This window comes from Aethalodelphis obliquidens, unplaced genomic scaffold, assembly GCF_003676395.1.
Source record: "Aethalodelphis obliquidens isolate GAN/ISIS:26980383/991018 unplaced genomic scaffold, ASM367639v1 scaffold48, whole genome shotgun sequence".
NCBI classification, from domain to species: Eukaryota; Metazoa; Chordata; class Mammalia; order Artiodactyla; family Delphinidae; genus Aethalodelphis; species Aethalodelphis obliquidens.
Genome location: NW_020837992.1, coordinates 10,553,443 through 10,570,864, shown reverse-complemented (window position 1 = coordinate 10,570,864; position 17,422 = coordinate 10,553,443). Strand labels below are relative to the sequence as shown.

The 17,422-nt window shown below is 43.5% G+C and overlaps 1 protein-coding gene across 6 annotated transcripts in view; it reads left to right on the top strand.

Moving 5' to 3' along the window:
* The window catches only part of PTPN14 (protein tyrosine phosphatase non-receptor type 14), a 167,511-nt gene that overhangs the window by 145,801 nt on the left and 4,288 nt on the right, over window positions 1–17,422 (top strand). For 4 of the 6 annotated variants that reach the window (XM_027082974.1, XM_027082973.1, XM_027082976.1 and 1 more), the window contains 5 exons: window positions 3,046–3,189; window positions 4,333–4,551; window positions 7,729–7,857; window positions 10,275–10,509; window positions 14,173–14,336. In XM_027082974.1, coding sequence (XP_026938775.1) covers window positions 3,046–3,189; window positions 4,333–4,551; window positions 7,729–7,857; window positions 10,275–10,509; window positions 14,173–14,336 — 891 coding nt within the window. Of the gene's footprint in view, window positions 1–3,045; window positions 3,190–4,332; window positions 4,552–7,728; window positions 7,858–10,274; window positions 10,510–11,463; window positions 12,733–14,172; window positions 14,337–17,422 lie in introns of those variants that run through there. The other 2 variants (XM_027082977.1, XM_027082978.1) reach the window with 2 other exon arrangements.

Below are 17,422 nucleotides of genomic sequence, written 5' to 3'. Positions count from 1 at the left end.
CGGTATCAAGAACCCATCCGTCTAAGCATTCAGCTGCCTACGTGGTCCCCTGGCCTCACTTAGGTCGTCTTCGTTCTCTTCTCTTGTTACCTGTGTTAAACAAAAGCCTGTAGCCAAATTCACGGCACTGGTTCCCTACATAGTGCTTCAGGCATTATCACAAAGGAGCAGGGGCCTTTTCCACTGTTTCCACGCGTCCTCCCATCCCATCCATTGGGTAAGAGCGAATAGCCAATTTTACCCCTTAACTAGTTCAGGAACATCATTACCCCAGCCCTATGTCATTTTCCCTGATTTTTTTTTTTTTTTAAATGTGTACCTTCTTCTTCTTTCTTTTTTTTAATTTTAAAAACGGTTTATTTCTTGGCTATGCCTCATAGCATGTGGGTTCTTCGTTCCTCAACCAGCAGCTAAGATCCTGGTCCCATGCATTGGAAGCACGGAGTCTTAACCACTGGACCGCCAGGGAAGTCCCTTCTCTGATTTTTTCCCCAAATCCTACACACTTGTGAGCTCAAGGGCTGCCGCCCTTGGCTGGTGTCCCAACCTCAGAGTAGGACTTGGAGGGTCTTCAGTGAGCCAGGCAAGGTGGTGACCACCACTGGCACCGATGCTTGGGATGGGTCTCTATTGTCTTTGTGAAGAAACTCACCCCAATGACCTCCCCACATCCCAGATGACTGTCTGTCCCTCCCCCACCATGGGTAGCCTTTGCCTGGCTTGTTAGGCATGGCTAAGAAGAGGAGGCTGTCAGGGCCTCCCTAGGATAAGAAAATGAGAAAATGTAACCAAGTAGGAACTGGAGGGAGACAGCTATGGGGAGAATTTGCCCTGCAGGCAAGTCTCTCCCTCCAGTTCTGGAGGTGCTTATCCATTTGATGGTTAGTCCAGGCCTGTTGTCCTGATAGCTTCTCCTGGCTCCTACTGCTGCCTGGAAGACATTTCACTGTCTTTAGTGACCTAACCCCAAATCAGGTACTGGGAAGAGAAAAGGCCAAATCAGATCTTTGAATTAATTATTTTTGATCTCTGGTAATAAGCTGATAGGATAAGTAAGGAGGAGCTAAGAGAAATAGGTTATCCCTGGGGTTTCAGTTTTCATTAGGTAAGTAGTAATCCTTTCCCAAGAAAGACAAATAGGTTTCTTTGGGCTTTGGGGCCCAGTTGGGGTTACCTTATGGTGGGAAGGAAGCAGAAGGACTGTTGGGAAGACCTCAGGACCATTTATTAAAAAAAAATTTGCTCTCTTAAAACTTTGCGGAGGAGTAAAACATTCTCAACTAAAAGAGATAATGGGGGGAAAATTCTCCCTTACAAAAACAAACTAATAAGCAAGTAAACTAACACCCCCCCCCCCCCCCCCCCCCCCCACACACACACACCACCACATTTATATCCAAAACTTTCAAAATCTGTCTGGGGTTGAGAAACCAGGGCCAGTCTTAAGAATATTATACCTTTGGGACCTTTCTCACTTTCTCACAGTTAATCTTCCTCTGAGATGCTCCTTTTGTTTGTCTAATGGGTCAGCCCTGTCACTGGACCAAGCATCTTACTGACAGAATCACTCATAAAGGCCAGGGCGCCATTCTTTTTTTTTTTTTTTAACTTTATTGAAGTATAGTTGATTTACAATGTTGTGCTTAATTTCTGCTGTACAGCAAAGTGTCTCGGATATATTTATATACGTTTATATTCTTTTTCATTATGGTTTATCCCAGGATATTGGATATAGTTCCCAAGGCTCCATTCTGACTGTAGGTGGCATTGAGGGCGTGCATGTCGGGGTGTAATCGTCCCCTTACGCCCACAATTAGAAGAATATGCACCACGGCTCCATCAAGATACTTCTCTGGGGAGTAGATTTCTAACTGACAGACTAAGAAAAGAAATACCTAAAGGTTTGAAACAAGAAAACAGGAATAAGATGACTCCTTCATCTGTGGCAACCAAAGGAACCTGCAAATTGGTTTCCCTTTCGTGTGGCTCAAAATCATAAACTCTGTAAAACTCATCTGTTTCTATGCTTTATGAAGTCTCTCTGTGCTTTTGTCTTCTAAGACAAGATTATTTGGTGGGAAATGCTCCCGTTGTCTTGCCTGAAATGAGCAAATGGAGGTTTGTTGGTACCTCCATCAGTTTAGAGGGCGTGAGGAAGCACAGCCGTAGACCAGGTAACAGGAGCCCCGACTGATCCAGTTTCAGTGTCTGTGCAGGTGAGATAGAGAGGAGTTGCAAAGCCACAAACAAGGGCCAGGTGTCAACAACCGAACCTTCCGCTAAGTGCTCTGCTGGGCCCCTAGATCCGTGTTCTCCCGTGGCTCCGTCACATCCACCGCTGCTCCACCACGGTCCCTGGGAGCCATGGTGTCCATTCCTGTGGGTCTTCTGGATGAAGCATGAAGGGTGCTGCTGGGTAGGTCATCTCGGGTGGCCCCAGGCTGTGGTATTAGTGACTTTGCTAGAACCACAGCAGCTCTCATTTTGGGGATGATATCCCGGGGACCAGAGAGAGTCAATACAGGATTAACACCCTCAAGGCTTGAGCCCCTCTGAATGGAAACTTGGGAAGGTTTTTGTCCATTTATGTATGTATCCAACCTCTTAAGAATGCAACAAACAGTTTTTATAAGGTTTTTACTGTTTAATCTGTACAAAAGGTCCATCATTGTGATTAAGTTTGATTATTCATGAATCTCTGTTTCTCTTTTCCTTGTCCTGTCTTCCTTCAGCCCTTATCTTCCTAAAGTGTCTGGTGTACACTGTTTTCTTGTGAGCCCCGAGGCAGGGTGTATTTGTGTGGAGTCTTTGCTCTTGTTTGTTTGTTCGTTCATTCCTCTATTTTAAATAAAAGCTCAGGAGGCCTGGAGGAACCAGCTTCCTCCAGCACAGTGGGAATAATGGGAAGATTGTTTGAATTTGCCCTGCTAATGGTGTCTGTCTGCATTCCTTGGCTGGGGAGTTACAGATTTGGGGAGATTAAAACACATTCCAGCATTCTCCTGGTATTACAAACAATGAGAACATGCCTTTTCTTGCCGCAAGAATCTAGAGAAGCAGAAGATGGCAGGCCTGGAGGCACAGAAGAGGCCACTGATGTTGGCAGCCTTGAACGGACTCTCGGTTGCTCGGGGCTCGGGGCGGGAAGAAAGTCGCGTTGATGCCACCCGAGTTCCCATGGATGAGAGGGTAAGCGCTGGGCTTGTCAAACATGTGACTCATTCTCTGTGGTCTTAGGATTCCAACGCTCTCTCCTCGCCCAGACATGCCAGCACGAAGGCGTGTTTGACGAATTCATTCTTCAATTTGAAGCTTAGCAAGACCTGGTCTGTGCTGTATTAAATTGATCCTTTTCAACATCTCATGTTTCTTTGTCAGGTTGGTGCCATGGCGACCCCTAAAGACACCAGCCCTTACCTAGCTGTGTGGCCATGGTCAAGTCATTCAATGTCTCTGGGCCTGTGTCTTTATTTTTTTTGCAAAATGAAGAAGTTAAGCGGTTGCTGTAGCTCTCAATTTCTGTGATTTGTGTGAACAAATACCCTTTACTAGGGAGTGATTCTTTGACCCACGCATTTATAGAATTCTTTAATACACTGGCCCCTTGTTTGGCTATAACATATGGCTGGTTTATCATTGTTAGGGTAATGCATTGTGGGAAAAGTAACCAGAAGTTGCGTGGTAGTGTTTCAGAGGTGAAGAAACGCGTTCTTTTAGTTCCTGAAATTGCTGTCAGGTTAAGAAACAGGTCATGTAAATGTAATAGAGTGCGTTACGATAAGATTAGGGTTTAGGTTTTGCCAGCATGTATGAAGTATTAGCATGCTCTTAGAGCCAGAAGGGTCTTTAAAGGGATCATTTAATCTAATTAATACCATGTTTTGTTATTAGTAGCTTGACCGTGGGAAAAATAAAAGATGGGGCGTCTAATCCTCACGACCAGAGGACTGTAGACCAGTATCATCTTAAAATTTAGCTAAGAACAGCTGTGTAAGTGGAGGGAAGGACGTCTGGGTAATTAAGATGAACGATCTCCTTATCACTAGAACTTTAAACAGAGGTGATAATAACGAAAATACTAATTTTGAATTTCAACCCTTGCCTGGTCTGGCAGATTCGTTCTGTTTAAGGTATGAGTGAGAAGGAAATTGGTTATTGGACAAGAGACACGAGCAATATGGTCGGTAATGAGACCAAATAATCAAATATTAGTTGTCCATCTTGAAACTACTTATTAACACTGTCACTGTAAATATTTGAAGAAATGTGGTGGTTTGGTTGGAGTGTTTGGATAAGATAATTCAGAGAGCTGGAGATCAATTTCTGTTGCAGTTCAGAACCCTGAAGAAGAAGCTCGAAGAGGGAATGGTGTTCACAGAATATGAGCAGATTCCAAAGAAAAAGGCAAATGGCGTTTTCAGCACAGCAGCTCTGCCAGAAAATGCTGAGCGCAGCCGTATCCGGGAGGTCGTCCCCTACGAGGAGAACCGCGTAGAGCTCATACCGACCAAAGAAAACAACACAGGCTATATTAACGCCTCCCACATCAAGGTAAGAAGTGGGGGGTGGAGAGGGGCGTGTTGGGAAGGCTGGCTGAAGATTGCCGGGTTAACGGTAAAAGGGCAGGGAGGAGAACACATACGGGCTGCCACTGTGCATCCTGGCTTGTCCCCAAACCCCAAGGGAGTGTTTTTGAACTCCTGTGCTTTTCTTAGTCAACTGGAAGGCCATGCCTATCACTGCACAGAGAGAAGGAAGCCCAGCGGCCTCAGGGAAAAAAAACCTCAGGTCAGCTATTTCTGAAGCTTGCTCATTACAGAGGGTTTAACTTTTTCTTCTCTCTGTGTGTTGTAACTCTCCCGAGAACGCACAGGTGAAGCTGAGGATTAGCCCTTTCGGTGTGTAAGTGGCAGATGACGGAGAATTTGGAAATCACAGGCATTATGTTTCTGTCACTGGAGTTATGATGTTCAAGAGCAACAGAAACGTACTGTTTCTCCCTTGTAGTACTACTGGTTAGGCATTTTAGAGCTGAAGTCCCAAATTTGCATGATGTTTAGAAGAGTGGGCTAATTTCAACATAAGCCATAACGGTGTGGTTGATAATGAATCTTGCAAAATGTGCCACATTATTCAGTGCATTTGGGTCATTAAATGTTTGTTACTATTTCAGATACTCCAAATCTTCATATCTCAGTATTTCATAGACTTAAAAATTGGTCAGCTTAGCTTTACTTCAGTTAGAATTTAGAGTTGTGGATACATGTGTGCATGCAGTGAAGTGTTTCCTAAATAGCTTACCTTCCTCAGGGCTCCTAATGACAGAACACATTTGTTTAGAATGTCACCGATTGCTCTGACCTCTGAAGTAGGGGAATTATCTGTGTACTAATGGGAATTGTATTAGTATAATTGTTAACAGTTGTTACAGGACGCTTTTCAAAACAATACAAGGTTCAGATTCCTAGTCTGCTGTGATCAATAACCTTAGAAAATCTGTGTCTGGCATTATTTCCTTTCTTCATTGGACTTTTCAACTGTAGCCAAATTATAGGTAGGTTCCTTTGAGCCTTTAAAATACAGCCAGATGTCTGGCCTATGTTATCAGTTCTAATGGTTTTGATACAGAATATGGGAAGTGTACCATGGTTGGGTGTAGTGTTTTTGTTCACCCAGCATAGATAACCACATATATTTTTTAAGTGTCAGAAAGTCCTGTCCAAGGAAATAGGATGGCGTCAACCCTCATGGATCATATTGTGTATTCTACTCTTATTTTTCAGAGTGAGAACTCTCAAAACAATGAAACAGTAAAAACTGAGCCCCAGGAAACTCTGAAGGAAACTGACGGTGGTGAATTTCATGGGCTTAGTTTAGATAAGGAAACAATGACCAAAATAATGCCTGCAAAGATGCAGATCACACGGCTGCATCTTGCTAGACTGTCTGAGAAAATCTTCCACAGCTGCAATATACTATCTTCTTCTTTTGGCCAGAACGCCTCCCCCATTTTCCATCTGCTCTCTGGAAAAAGCTGTCAGTCTGCATGCGCTGTGCCCAGTGGGTGTTCTTAACATCCCTTCCATCCCTTCCTCCATATTCTCTGAGGCCCACATTTCATCTTGTGGATCCGGGTTAGACATGGGTGTGTTTAATAGACCCAGAGAGCTTGCAAGAACTTGTCCTTGTGATTTTGGAGTAGAGTTATATGTCTTGCCAATGTTTTCTCCCTGGGTTCCAAGCAGCCGTGAACGCAGAACAGAGATTTATTTGCTCCAGACGTGGAATCACATCTGTGAAATCTACCTCAGTAGCTTTGGTGGTTGTGTTTTTAATGCAGTTTTTAATACCCTCCTGTCAATACTTGGGAATATGCTGAAAGGCCCCAGGCAGCAGCATACTCTGGAAGTATTTATGGCTCCTATATTGTAGGGTGCCAGAGAGGCTAATGTTTAAAATCACAGTTCCACAGATAAGCCAAACTCCTAGCCAGCCGGCCAGCAAATGTATGAGTGTTATATCTCCCACCAGTACTCGGAAAATGGATTTTGCTTGCCAGCTTTGACCTAAACATGCCTTGTGTAACGAGACAATAACTGACATTGTTTTTGTTTGAATCAAGTTAGTGTATAGTTTCATAAAATAAATGAGAGAAAAAGTTTCAAAAAGTGATCACTTCTTTGCCCCTAGCACCATCTTGAGATCCCCACTGGTGAATGTGTAAGGGAGCCTAACTTGGCAGTATCAGGGCACAGGAATGGAGGCAAACCCAGAAAGAACCCCTCCAAAGGCCACCATTTCACCCTGATGGCACGAGCTTTCACACTCGAGGCATGACTTTTTATTGATGTGTCTCTGCTGCTAATATTTATAGCTGCAGAATTATCCTCCCAAGATCACCCTGAGCTGTGTGGGATAATGATTTTATTATCCAAAATCATCTCATGACTCCAGAGTTCAGTTGGATGCTGTGATATTGTACGAGGGGAAGGTGATGATAAAATATCACGTACTGTTGGCTTAAGTACATTCATGATACCTCTACTGTATGTGGTACAGAGTAGCGGGTACAACAGAGGTTTAGGATACACTTCATAACCAGGGCAGTGGTAGAAAGACATTGCTCCCAAAGGGGTGTTATTCCATGGTAGATTTTTCTATTATTTAAAAGGATGTCATGGAGTACTGGGTCTCAGACTGTGGACTGCAATATGGTAGTGGTATAGGAAATCAATTTAGTAGTCGGGAGCAGTTTGGGGTTTTTTTGTTTTGTTTTCTTTTCTTTTTTAATGGAATAGACTAGAAAAAGGAGAAGAGAATGGCAATTGCCAGTACATTGCACATTGGAAACATAACTATTATTTCTGTAACAAGTTGTTAGGTTATATACATATATTCGTGTAATATTGTATATGTGGGTATATATATATATATATATATATGTTTTATATATATGTTTTTAATATGCACTGGTTTGTACATAATTACTGTGGGTTGTAGACCAAAAATGATGAGGTATATTGTAATAAGCTTGAGTGGCAAAAAGTATTTTCGTGTGAGCATGGATGTCACTAGCCATCCGTGGTGCCAGGGCTTTTGATGATGGCACTAACACATTTGGCCTAAAAATATTATTCAGGGTTTGCAGGTGGCTAGAAAAGGACCCGTGGTCAGCATGTGACTGTCCTGGATTGGGGTTTATTCACTAACGCTTGCCTTGGTTTCCAGGTGGTGGTTGGTGGGGCAGAATGGCACTACATCGCCACTCAGGGGCCTCTGCCGCACACATGCCATGACTTCTGGCAGATGGTGTGGGAGCAGGGAGCGAATGTGATCGCCATGGTCACCGCAGAGGAGGTAAGGGGGAATGGCCGTACAGCCATCTGTCCCGGCGGGGGCGGGGGGCAGAAGATGGGCTTTGTGTCTACGCCTTTGCTGCCTCATCCTCCTTCCGGCAGCACCGTTTCTCTGCAAATCCTTCTCTCTCTGACGTGCATCTCTTTCCTCTCCTTACTTGCATGTAGGTTTGTTTTGTTTTCCAAAGATAATTTATTGTTATGCCCCATTTTTATCCAGCTCTTAACTCTTTTCCTTGGATCACCATGAACTAAAATTAAACAAACAAACAAAAAAGAACCAAACTTCAGTTCAGCCAGCTCACTTCTGTGTGCCAAGCAAAGCAATGATCTTTCCGCTGGAGTTTGAGAACTCTGGGGCTGCTCTGGGTAAATCGGCATATATTCCCAACCCCGGGCGTGGCCGGCTCCCATGCCCTCCTGCTTATCAGCTGAAAAGAGACCAGAGCTGTTGTTCCTGTAGAGGCCTCTTTCTTTGGGGAGAGAAAAAAAAAATCTTTTTCTTCCTTTGCCAAGTCAAACATAGCTTTTCCCTTGTAACTAGAGAAGTCTACGTGGTGTTCCAAAAACTGGCATATACCCCCGTTCCGTCTAGCAGTTCGCTTGGGAGCTTGCTGTCTTTGGGGGAAGACGTTTTGGGTTTCTTCTCTTGTCACAGTCTCGATTTTTTATTTTAATTTTATTTTAACCACTTCCTTTTGTTCCTTTCATTAAATTTTAACTTATGTTTTGAAGTCATTTAAGGAAAAAGAGTTTTCTGTTCGTTTGTTTGTTTTTTACCGTATGTATGGTATTGCATATCCCTTTCCTAACAACTTTAAAAGGATGGGGAACAGAAAGAACTGGAAACAAAAAAAGTCATGTTCCCTTCCTTAACTCTTCTGAGCAGATGCTTTCCAGAACGGCCCATTAGAAGGTAGTGATGAAAGACTTTGGTCTCTTTCAGGCCAGTTGTACTTCTCTAGGCTGACCTTCTATCCCACCTTCCCACAAAGAGTAAATGTTCCTGAAAATCTCTAGTTTTATAACTTTATCGAATTACATCCTTGGGAGGGATTCATTCAACTTAAAACAGTGTACTTAGCATCTGTGCTGACCCCAGGGTAAACACAACAGGCATGACCCTTGTCCCCAGGGAGCTTACATCCCAGTGGGATTTACAGTAAAAAGTGAACAAAGTCAGCTCGGACAGTGCTAAGTGCCATGGAAAACAAATGAAACCAGTAATGGAATGGAGGGTGACTGTGGGGCTACTTTAGATTAGACTGCAGCCCGGGGCCCTCTGAGGAGGTTGCATTTGAGCTAACACCTGAGTGACAAGAAGGGACCAGTCTTAGGAACAAAATCCAGTGATCTGTGAGGCAGCCAGAGACTTACAGTCTTTTGAAATCTGTAATTGATGTAGGTACTCAGCACTTATATAAATTAAAGGCCTCAGATAAACCTCCTTTCACAGGATGGTTAAATAAAAGAGGCAGGTGTGCTTCAAATTTAAGAAGACTCAATTCAACCCAAAGAACCAGGGCAAGATTACTTGTGTCACCCAAAGCTGTATTGCTTTGTGAGCAGGCCAGCCTTCACTTGCCACTCATTCCCCCAGCTCCGTGCGCTGGGCATTTCTCCTCTCACACCACCCGCTTCTGCTGGGTCCCCTTCTAAGCTGCCATCTCTTCCACCCCCGCTCCCACTCCTATGATATCAAAACTGTGCAAAACTTTAACATAGACCCCATTTTGTAAATGGTTGAGAATGCATACCTCCAGAAAAGATTATAAAATTAAGGGAGAGAGAAGAGGGGTAACGCCAGTTTTCCTCTGCTTCAGTTGTCAATGGAACTAAAACAGATGGGTCAGGCTGAAAAAAACGTGAGATTGACACTAGATGGTAAAGACAGTGTCAGTGGCCGGTGGGGTGTAACAGAGAGAGCCCAGGGCCGAGCATCCAACGTGAGAAGCGTGACCTAGAACGATTACTGGGATCTGTCACTCCTCTGCTTAAGGTCACTTCATCACCTTTGGATGGCTTCCCACTGACCGTGGGGTGAAATCCAAACGCCCTACCGTGGACCAGGAGGCCTTCTAACCTCCCCTCTGCCGTCCACACTGAAGACCTTTCTGTTTCTTGAACACACCTAGCTTGTTCCCGCCTCTGGTCTTCACCCTGGCTCTTCTCTCTAACATTCAGCTGCAGCCCAGTTGTGAATCTTCAAATTTTACCATTGATATAACTGTGTGGTAAATCTTATTATTGGTGTTAGCTAAAATATATGGGTATCTACTCTGGGATAGACACTGAATGATGCTACTGAGTCAGTGACTTAGAAGCCATTCAAGTTTTCCGCTGTCCTTAGATTTTAAGATTAAGAGGATAAGAGCTTCCCCTGACTCATGTCTAATTTTGCTTCTGTGTCTGATTCAGGAAGGCGGACGCACCAAGAGCCACCGATATTGGCCCAAACTGGGTTCCAAGCACAGCTCAGCCACCTATGGCAAGTTCAAGGTCACCACAAAGTTCCGAACAGATTCCGGTTGCTATGCAACCACAGGCTTGAAGGTCAAGCACCTTTTGTCCGGGCAGGAAAGGACAGTGTGGCATTTGCAATATACTGATTGGCCAGATCACGGCTGCCCAGAGGATGTTCAAGGATTTTTGTGTAAGTCTTTCCTTCCCTGTCGGGGTTTTACCAACAATAATAATGGTCTTATCAGTTGGAGGTGAAATGGAAAGAGAGTCTACTTTCTCTTAAGTGGCAAAACATTCAGTATATAATACTTCAGTAGTATGTGTAGAACAGAGAAGACTAATACATGGCATTTATCATATTCTCTTTACCATGTATGCAGATGAGCTAATGTGGTAAACTAATTGGTTCTACCTTGATTTAGACCTTTAGTATTCTGGTACATGTCACGTGTCTGAACCTTGAAAACATTATGCTAAATAAAGTAAACCAGACACAAAAAGACAAATGTTGTGTGATTCCACTTACATGAGTTATCCAAAATAGGCAACTTCATAGAGACAGAAAGTATAATAGAGGTTACCAGGGGCAAGGGGGAAGGGGAATAGGAAGTTCCTGTTTGATGGACAGAAAGTTTCTGTTTGGGACAATGAAAAATTTCTAGAAGTGGATAGTGGTAATGCTTGCACAACACTGAATATACTTAATGCCACTGTACACTTAATGTAATGTACACTAAAATGATTAAAATGGTAAATTTTATGCTATGTGTATTTTACCACAACCAAAAAAAAAGAAACACAAAGCAATAAAATATAGAAAAAACAACTTCAAAAGTTTCTCATGAAAATTTATATCTCGGAAGCCCTGTATTTCCTACAGCAGTAAATCCCAATTAGTAGTTTCTCATACCTACGATTAAACATACTAAGAATTATTGAAATCAACTTGTAGTATTTGAAACTATCATTTTTGGATTCATTAATTTATGTGTAGTTTTCAAGCTATGGTTATCTTAGAAACTAATTCATCCAGATTGTATGCAGTACTTTATTTGTAAGGCCAGAAACTGGGTGTGTGTCCACCAGTGCCAGGCACTGAATTGGGCTCTTAGAACGCAGAAATGAAGCAGTCTTTGTTTTAAAGGCTCTTGCGGTCTCATGACGAAGACAGGCCGGTGATCACTGTCCGGAGGTGAGATCTGATGCTTTTGGTGATGGCTGCAGCAGCCTCCTTCCCTTCTACAGACTTGCCTAAACATCCTGCACTTGCGGGAAACCCTACTCTTTCCTCACCCAGCTAGGAAGGAGGCCTGAGGGTGCCTTGCAGATTTACTACACCTGCTATGTTGTTGACTCACCAGCTGGCAGAAGACCTATGGCCACAACAAAGGGAGGTTGGAGAATGTCAAAACCTTGATTTTTATTTTGATATTCATTTAGAGTAGGAGGGGTGGGGGAGAGAAGAGAGAATAGGTTTTCAAGTACCTAAAGTACCATTTCACAAGTTCCAACAGAAAGATTCTGATGCACGCTTATTTATCAATGCAGCTATTTCATTTTTCATTCAAGTGATGATGGTTCTTAAGGAGTCGGACACTGAGAGTAAGAAAGATGATTGGAATCAAAGGATCTAGAATGAGACCTAGAGCAGGTTGGTGGCTGGCCTGAGGTCAGACAGTTACCTGCAGCTCAAAATATTAATGAGCACAGTGACCTCTGCAGAGCTTTCTTTCCTCATAACAGTGTTCTTTTTATTCCTTTCTGGTACTGTTTTGCTAATTGCTTTATTAGAAGCAAGACTCAGAAAATGGAAACAATAAAAGTAGATCCGTTTGATGACTGGCTAACAGATCTGATAAAAGGTTTTATGAGATGGTTAAAATTATAATCAAATCTTTTAAATCAGAACCAATTTAAGGACAGCCTGTCTAAATTACTGAAAAATATAGAGAATATTTTTAAACAGTGTTTATTAATTTACCTTTCTAAGAAACTCAGGACAAGTGTGCTGAGCAGGGTCTTAGAAATGTTGGTTCTTTAGGTTTTTAAGAATTTTAGGAGATTTTTGTTTGTGTTTAAATGAGATTACTTGGATGCAGAGGAACTGGGTCAAACTGTCTTCCAGAGGGCTTCACTGAGTTCCACCTTAAGGAACTTTATTAATATGATTGCAGGAGGAAGAATCTGCTTAAATCTAATTTCTCTGTGTTTCATGAAATTCCCCTTGACGGTGGCATCAGCTTTATTGATCAATATTCCTTTTACTTCTCTCCTTAAATTTAGCACAAGAAAAACCTAGTCTCTTGTATGTGAACATTGCCTGCCGTCAGAAAATGTTATTGCCTAGTGTCTTTTCCCCTTTGGAAAAAAAAATTGTGAAAGGAATTCCATGCTCAGTATTTAGCTCATGTTGGTACCAATAGCAACTATCTTATCTAGTCACCTCAGATTGCCTTCCCTCTTTTGTTTTGTTCTATCTCATTTTACATTATTAGTGGTGGTGATGGTGATGGTAGTAAACGTTTATTTGGGTAAACTATTTCAGATTACTAATTAAATAAGGTTATAAAAGAAATTGGAGTTCCTAGTCATTGCGTGTAAACAGGTGCTTTTAAATTATGAGAATGGGGACTTCCCTGGTGGCGCAGTGGTTAAGAATCCACCTGCCAATGCAGGGGAACTTGGTTCGAGCCCTGGTCGAGGAAGCTCCCACATGCCTCAGAGCAACTAAGCCCGTGAGCCACAGCTACTGAGCCCGCACGCCTAGAGCCCGTGCACCACAAGGAAGAGAAGCCACCGCGGTGAGAAGCCTGCGCACCACAACAAAGAGTAGCCCCCTCTCGCGGCAACTAGAGAAAGCCCGCGCACAGCAACGAAGACCCAACACAGCCAAACATAAATAAATAAATTAATTAATTATAAAATATTATGAGAATGGTTTGAATGCTGTTTTCCCTTCAGCAGTTTGAGTTTTTCTCCTCATTTGGTTTTACACTGCTGCACTGGGATGAGATTTTCTGAGTATCAGGAACCTTCAAATCTGCTTCTCCCCTGAACTAGCTACTATAAAATCTCAGTTACTAATTGACTTTTTCCGGTTCTTGGATTGTTTGGGAATTACATTTATATACTTTTCCTTTTTTTCATGACCATTAAAAAAAATAGTCCTTAAGGCTTGGGTTGAGCAATTTTCAGTTTGTGCCCAGCTGGAGTAGTGAACAGTCTCCTGCACAGCCCTGTGGGGCTAAGCAGATGTTGACGGGGCACGTGGCACACACCCTACCCACATGTTGCCTCCAGGAAAGGGGGGTTATCTTGAGCTACTCACATAACCACATGGGATCCAAGCTGAAAACCAGGCTCCCCAAAGTCTATTTTATAATCTAAAAATGGAGTCAAGCCTCAGCTGACATTCACTCATTCAGTGAGGGGAAGGAAGAGAGGGCAGATGGACGCTCTTCCCACCAGAAATTGGCTCTGACAGGCGGGCATTTCAAGGGGACCTAGCTGGTGTCTGATCCCAGTCTGTTAATAGTAGGAATTGCTGTAAGTAATGTCGAGAATCATCTGCTTGGGGGACTTTGGGATTTGCAGAGGGGAAGACAGAATTTAATTTTTTAAAAAGAACTATTTAATTTAAAGAACAAATTCTCCCATGGACTAACTGACTCCCAGCTGGTCCTTTCTGGATCCAGGACTGTAGAGTGGGTACCAGCCAAATAATTAGTGTCTTGTAAGTAGTGTAAATTATTGTCACTTAAAAAAAAAAAATTCACAGTCAGTTTTTTTTCCCCTCACTTGTATGCAAAGCGATGCAGGACATCAGTGACAAGATTTGCATGTTGTCTTGCAGCCTACTTGGAGGAGATCCAGTCGGTCCGTCGCCATACCAACAGCATGTTGGAAAGCACCAAGAACCAGCACCCCCCGATAGTGGTCCACTGCAGTGCTGGGGTGGGAAGGACCGGCGTGGTCATCCTTTCTGAGCTGATGATCTACTGCCTGGAGCATAATGAAGTAAGTCATTCTGGGCTTCTGAATCCTCCACCTTGGGGACCAATCTACACCATGGCCAAACCTTCACCTGTGCCCTTCTATTTCCACTGTTTAATGTCCTCTGTCCTGACGAGAGTTTTCCAGACCCATGATTCCTAGTTGGACTCTGACATTTACAACCTTCCTGATCTTTCGCCTTTCACTGCTCTGTGTAGAGACCCCGATAATATAGAAAAAGAGTTGAAACTGTGAGAGAGGCAACATTTAGAAAATCTGATCTTCGCTGGCATCAACTCCCAGAAGTCTGCAGTGTTTTGTAGAAGGTCTGGTTTTATTGTGGGTAATTTTCCACAGTGGGTTATGGGGTCGCATATAGTATAGATGCGTCTTGCATTTCTGGGATGTGTTCTGGCTTAACTCCTACGTGAAAATGTGTGTACTTTAAACACGTTTTTCATTCTTTAGTGCGGAGTCTTATTGAGGGGACTCTTTGCTCTCGTCTAGACTGGCAGTGATGTGTAGCAAAGCCGGGCAGATAATCCGAGGGCACAGACGTGGCCTGCCTCTGCTGAGGCTGGAGGCCCAGCTTTTCTCCCATAGACGCGGGCTGCGGCTCAATTTGTGCCCACACGGTGTGTGGCATTCCCTTCTTGCTGTAGGTCAGGGAGTTACACCGAGGGGCTTTTGATTTTGTAGAGATGAGACAAATGGCAATCAAAGGCGAAAGAACAATTCTTCTGCCTTCTATTCTCACAGGGGGCTTTAGGGGTTTTAGATGGCTTTCACTTTTTTTTCCTTAGGTTCTTTAATCACCGCTAGCAGCACACGTCCCGTTCCTGTTTTACAGATGAGGATGCTGAGGTCCAGAAACAATCTAGTGGCTCGTCCAGTGCCAGGTGGCCCTTAAGCAGTGGTGCCAAGGTTTGAAGTGAGGTCTCTCACCTCCTGGCCCTGAGTTATTTCCTGTCTTCACTCTGCCTCCAAATGCCAAGTGTCATTTGATTCTTGTTCAATTTACAAATTGTACAGCTTGGAGAATCAAAGGAAACTTTTGAAGTGGTGTGATAGTTTTAAAATCAGGAGATGTTATAATGCATGTTCTGTGAAGGAATTTATATAACAATATATGTATTTACTCAACGGTTTGAAGATCAGATTAAATATTGCCCCATGGAGTTTGTTATATTCAGACTTCTCGGAAAACGATAAATGCCAAGTTTAAATATGTTCAAAGGATTTTTAAGTTCCCTGCCTATGAAAGGTTAATTTTGGAAACTTCCAGTCTGTACATATGAATGTTTGTGCTGCTAAAAAGTAGAAGAGGAGTTATATCACATGTGGCCTATTGTTCAAACAAACAAACATTCTATTGGGGAACAAAATGCCCATCATGGAATCACTTGAGTCTATGTAACAGAAATCTCGTCATCTTCTATGAGTTTTTATCGTTTTGTCTCGCATGAGATTTCTTGATTGTCTGCTTCTCTGTCACTGCTAGAAGTCTCTAGGAGTTTCTAGTAGAGTGAATAGCTCGCCACTGAGTCCCAGATCCGCTCACTGCGGGAAGATAGACTAAGATGCAGTGGAATCCGGGTACGTGTGGCTCAAGCATATCCGAGCTCCGCTGGCAGCACCAGTGGGCTCCTGGGGAGGAAGAAGGGCTGCATCAACCCCTCCCCACTTAGAGATCTCTTCCTCATGTCACTTTCTTCGCCAGATTCCCCTTCTTTTCTGCATTCCCCATGTGCTCTTCCTCTGTCCCCCCTTCCTCCTTTGCAACTTGAGAGGCGGTTTTGTCAGTCTGGTCTGACATGAAGGATCGCTGTGTTCTGAGAGCTCTTTGGAGACCCATCAAAGGCTGAGCCTCAGTAACATGATGACATGAAGGCTCATCGATCACCAGATGTCACTGGCCCAGTGGAACATAACAGATGTCAGAGCCAGCGTGGTACAGAGTAAGGGGTTCAGCCACCGGGGCCTTGAGTGGACTTGGGGAGGGCTCAGGGTGATTAAATTCTCTATGGTGTATCCAGACATAGCAGATTTCCTCAATGCCCAGTTGCATGCCAGAACATTTACTGGAATGTGGTCAGTCCAAAAAGGACTTCTGTTCCCATTGATATTCAAAGATAGCAAGATGACTCATAGTTTTCACTTCCCTTCCCCTAGCACATGTAGCCAGCCTTATCTGTCCCATTTCCCATAATTGCTATTGGTAGCCAGCTAGGGAGAAAAGAGGTCTCTACTTGTTCTGCTTCAGACCTGGCTAGTAAAATTTAAACCCTTATTTTAGAAGAGGAGTGCGACCATGTTTCTTTGTTTTTTAAACAAAAGATTTTGCTAAATCAATATAAAATTGGTTGTCCCATTTTTCTCCCGTCTAAACTTTCCCATCTTCTTTCCATGGCTTCTGGATTTAGGATACTTTATGTTTTAGTCTATAATCCATAGAGTTTTAATTTCGTCAGTGAAATGCCTTTTCTTTTTCCTGGAGCAAAGATGCTTAACCATGAAGTTGGGCAGCTGTGAGGGGATTCTCCTGGGCTGCCCTGAGAAGCTTCTTTGTGCCCTGTTGCCTTTGGTCACTGAATGTTAGCTATGACATTTTAATGCCCATACATTTGTTTTCAGAACGCACCAGTTTCATGGTTTGTGATACTCTCTTGGCCACCTGTCCCAGATTAGCTAAATTACAAAAGGTCAGGTTCTCACTAGCCAAAGAGCAAGATGTCTTGATCTTGCTGCTTTTCTGAATTGGTTATCCCTCCTTCGTAGAGTAGTGGGGTGGGGGGGACGTCTTCTAAGCAAGATGGAGCAAGCGTCAGCTGCCTCCGGATTCCTTGGGTTAGGGATGGTGGGCAGCAGAGCCTGTGGAAGTGCATCTTCAAGGCAAGCTAAGGATTCTTTCATTGAGGACCAGGGGGAACTTTGTCTTGTCTCCAAACTGCCCTATATCACCTAGTATACTGTCCTTGAGTCAGCCTGAGGGGCTGAGTCTTACAGGCTATGGAGATGGTAATGACCATGAATGATAGTGGTGATGGCAGAGATGGAAGTGGAGGAGATGGCAGAGGTAAAGGAGATGGTGGTGGGGGAGGTGGTGGTGG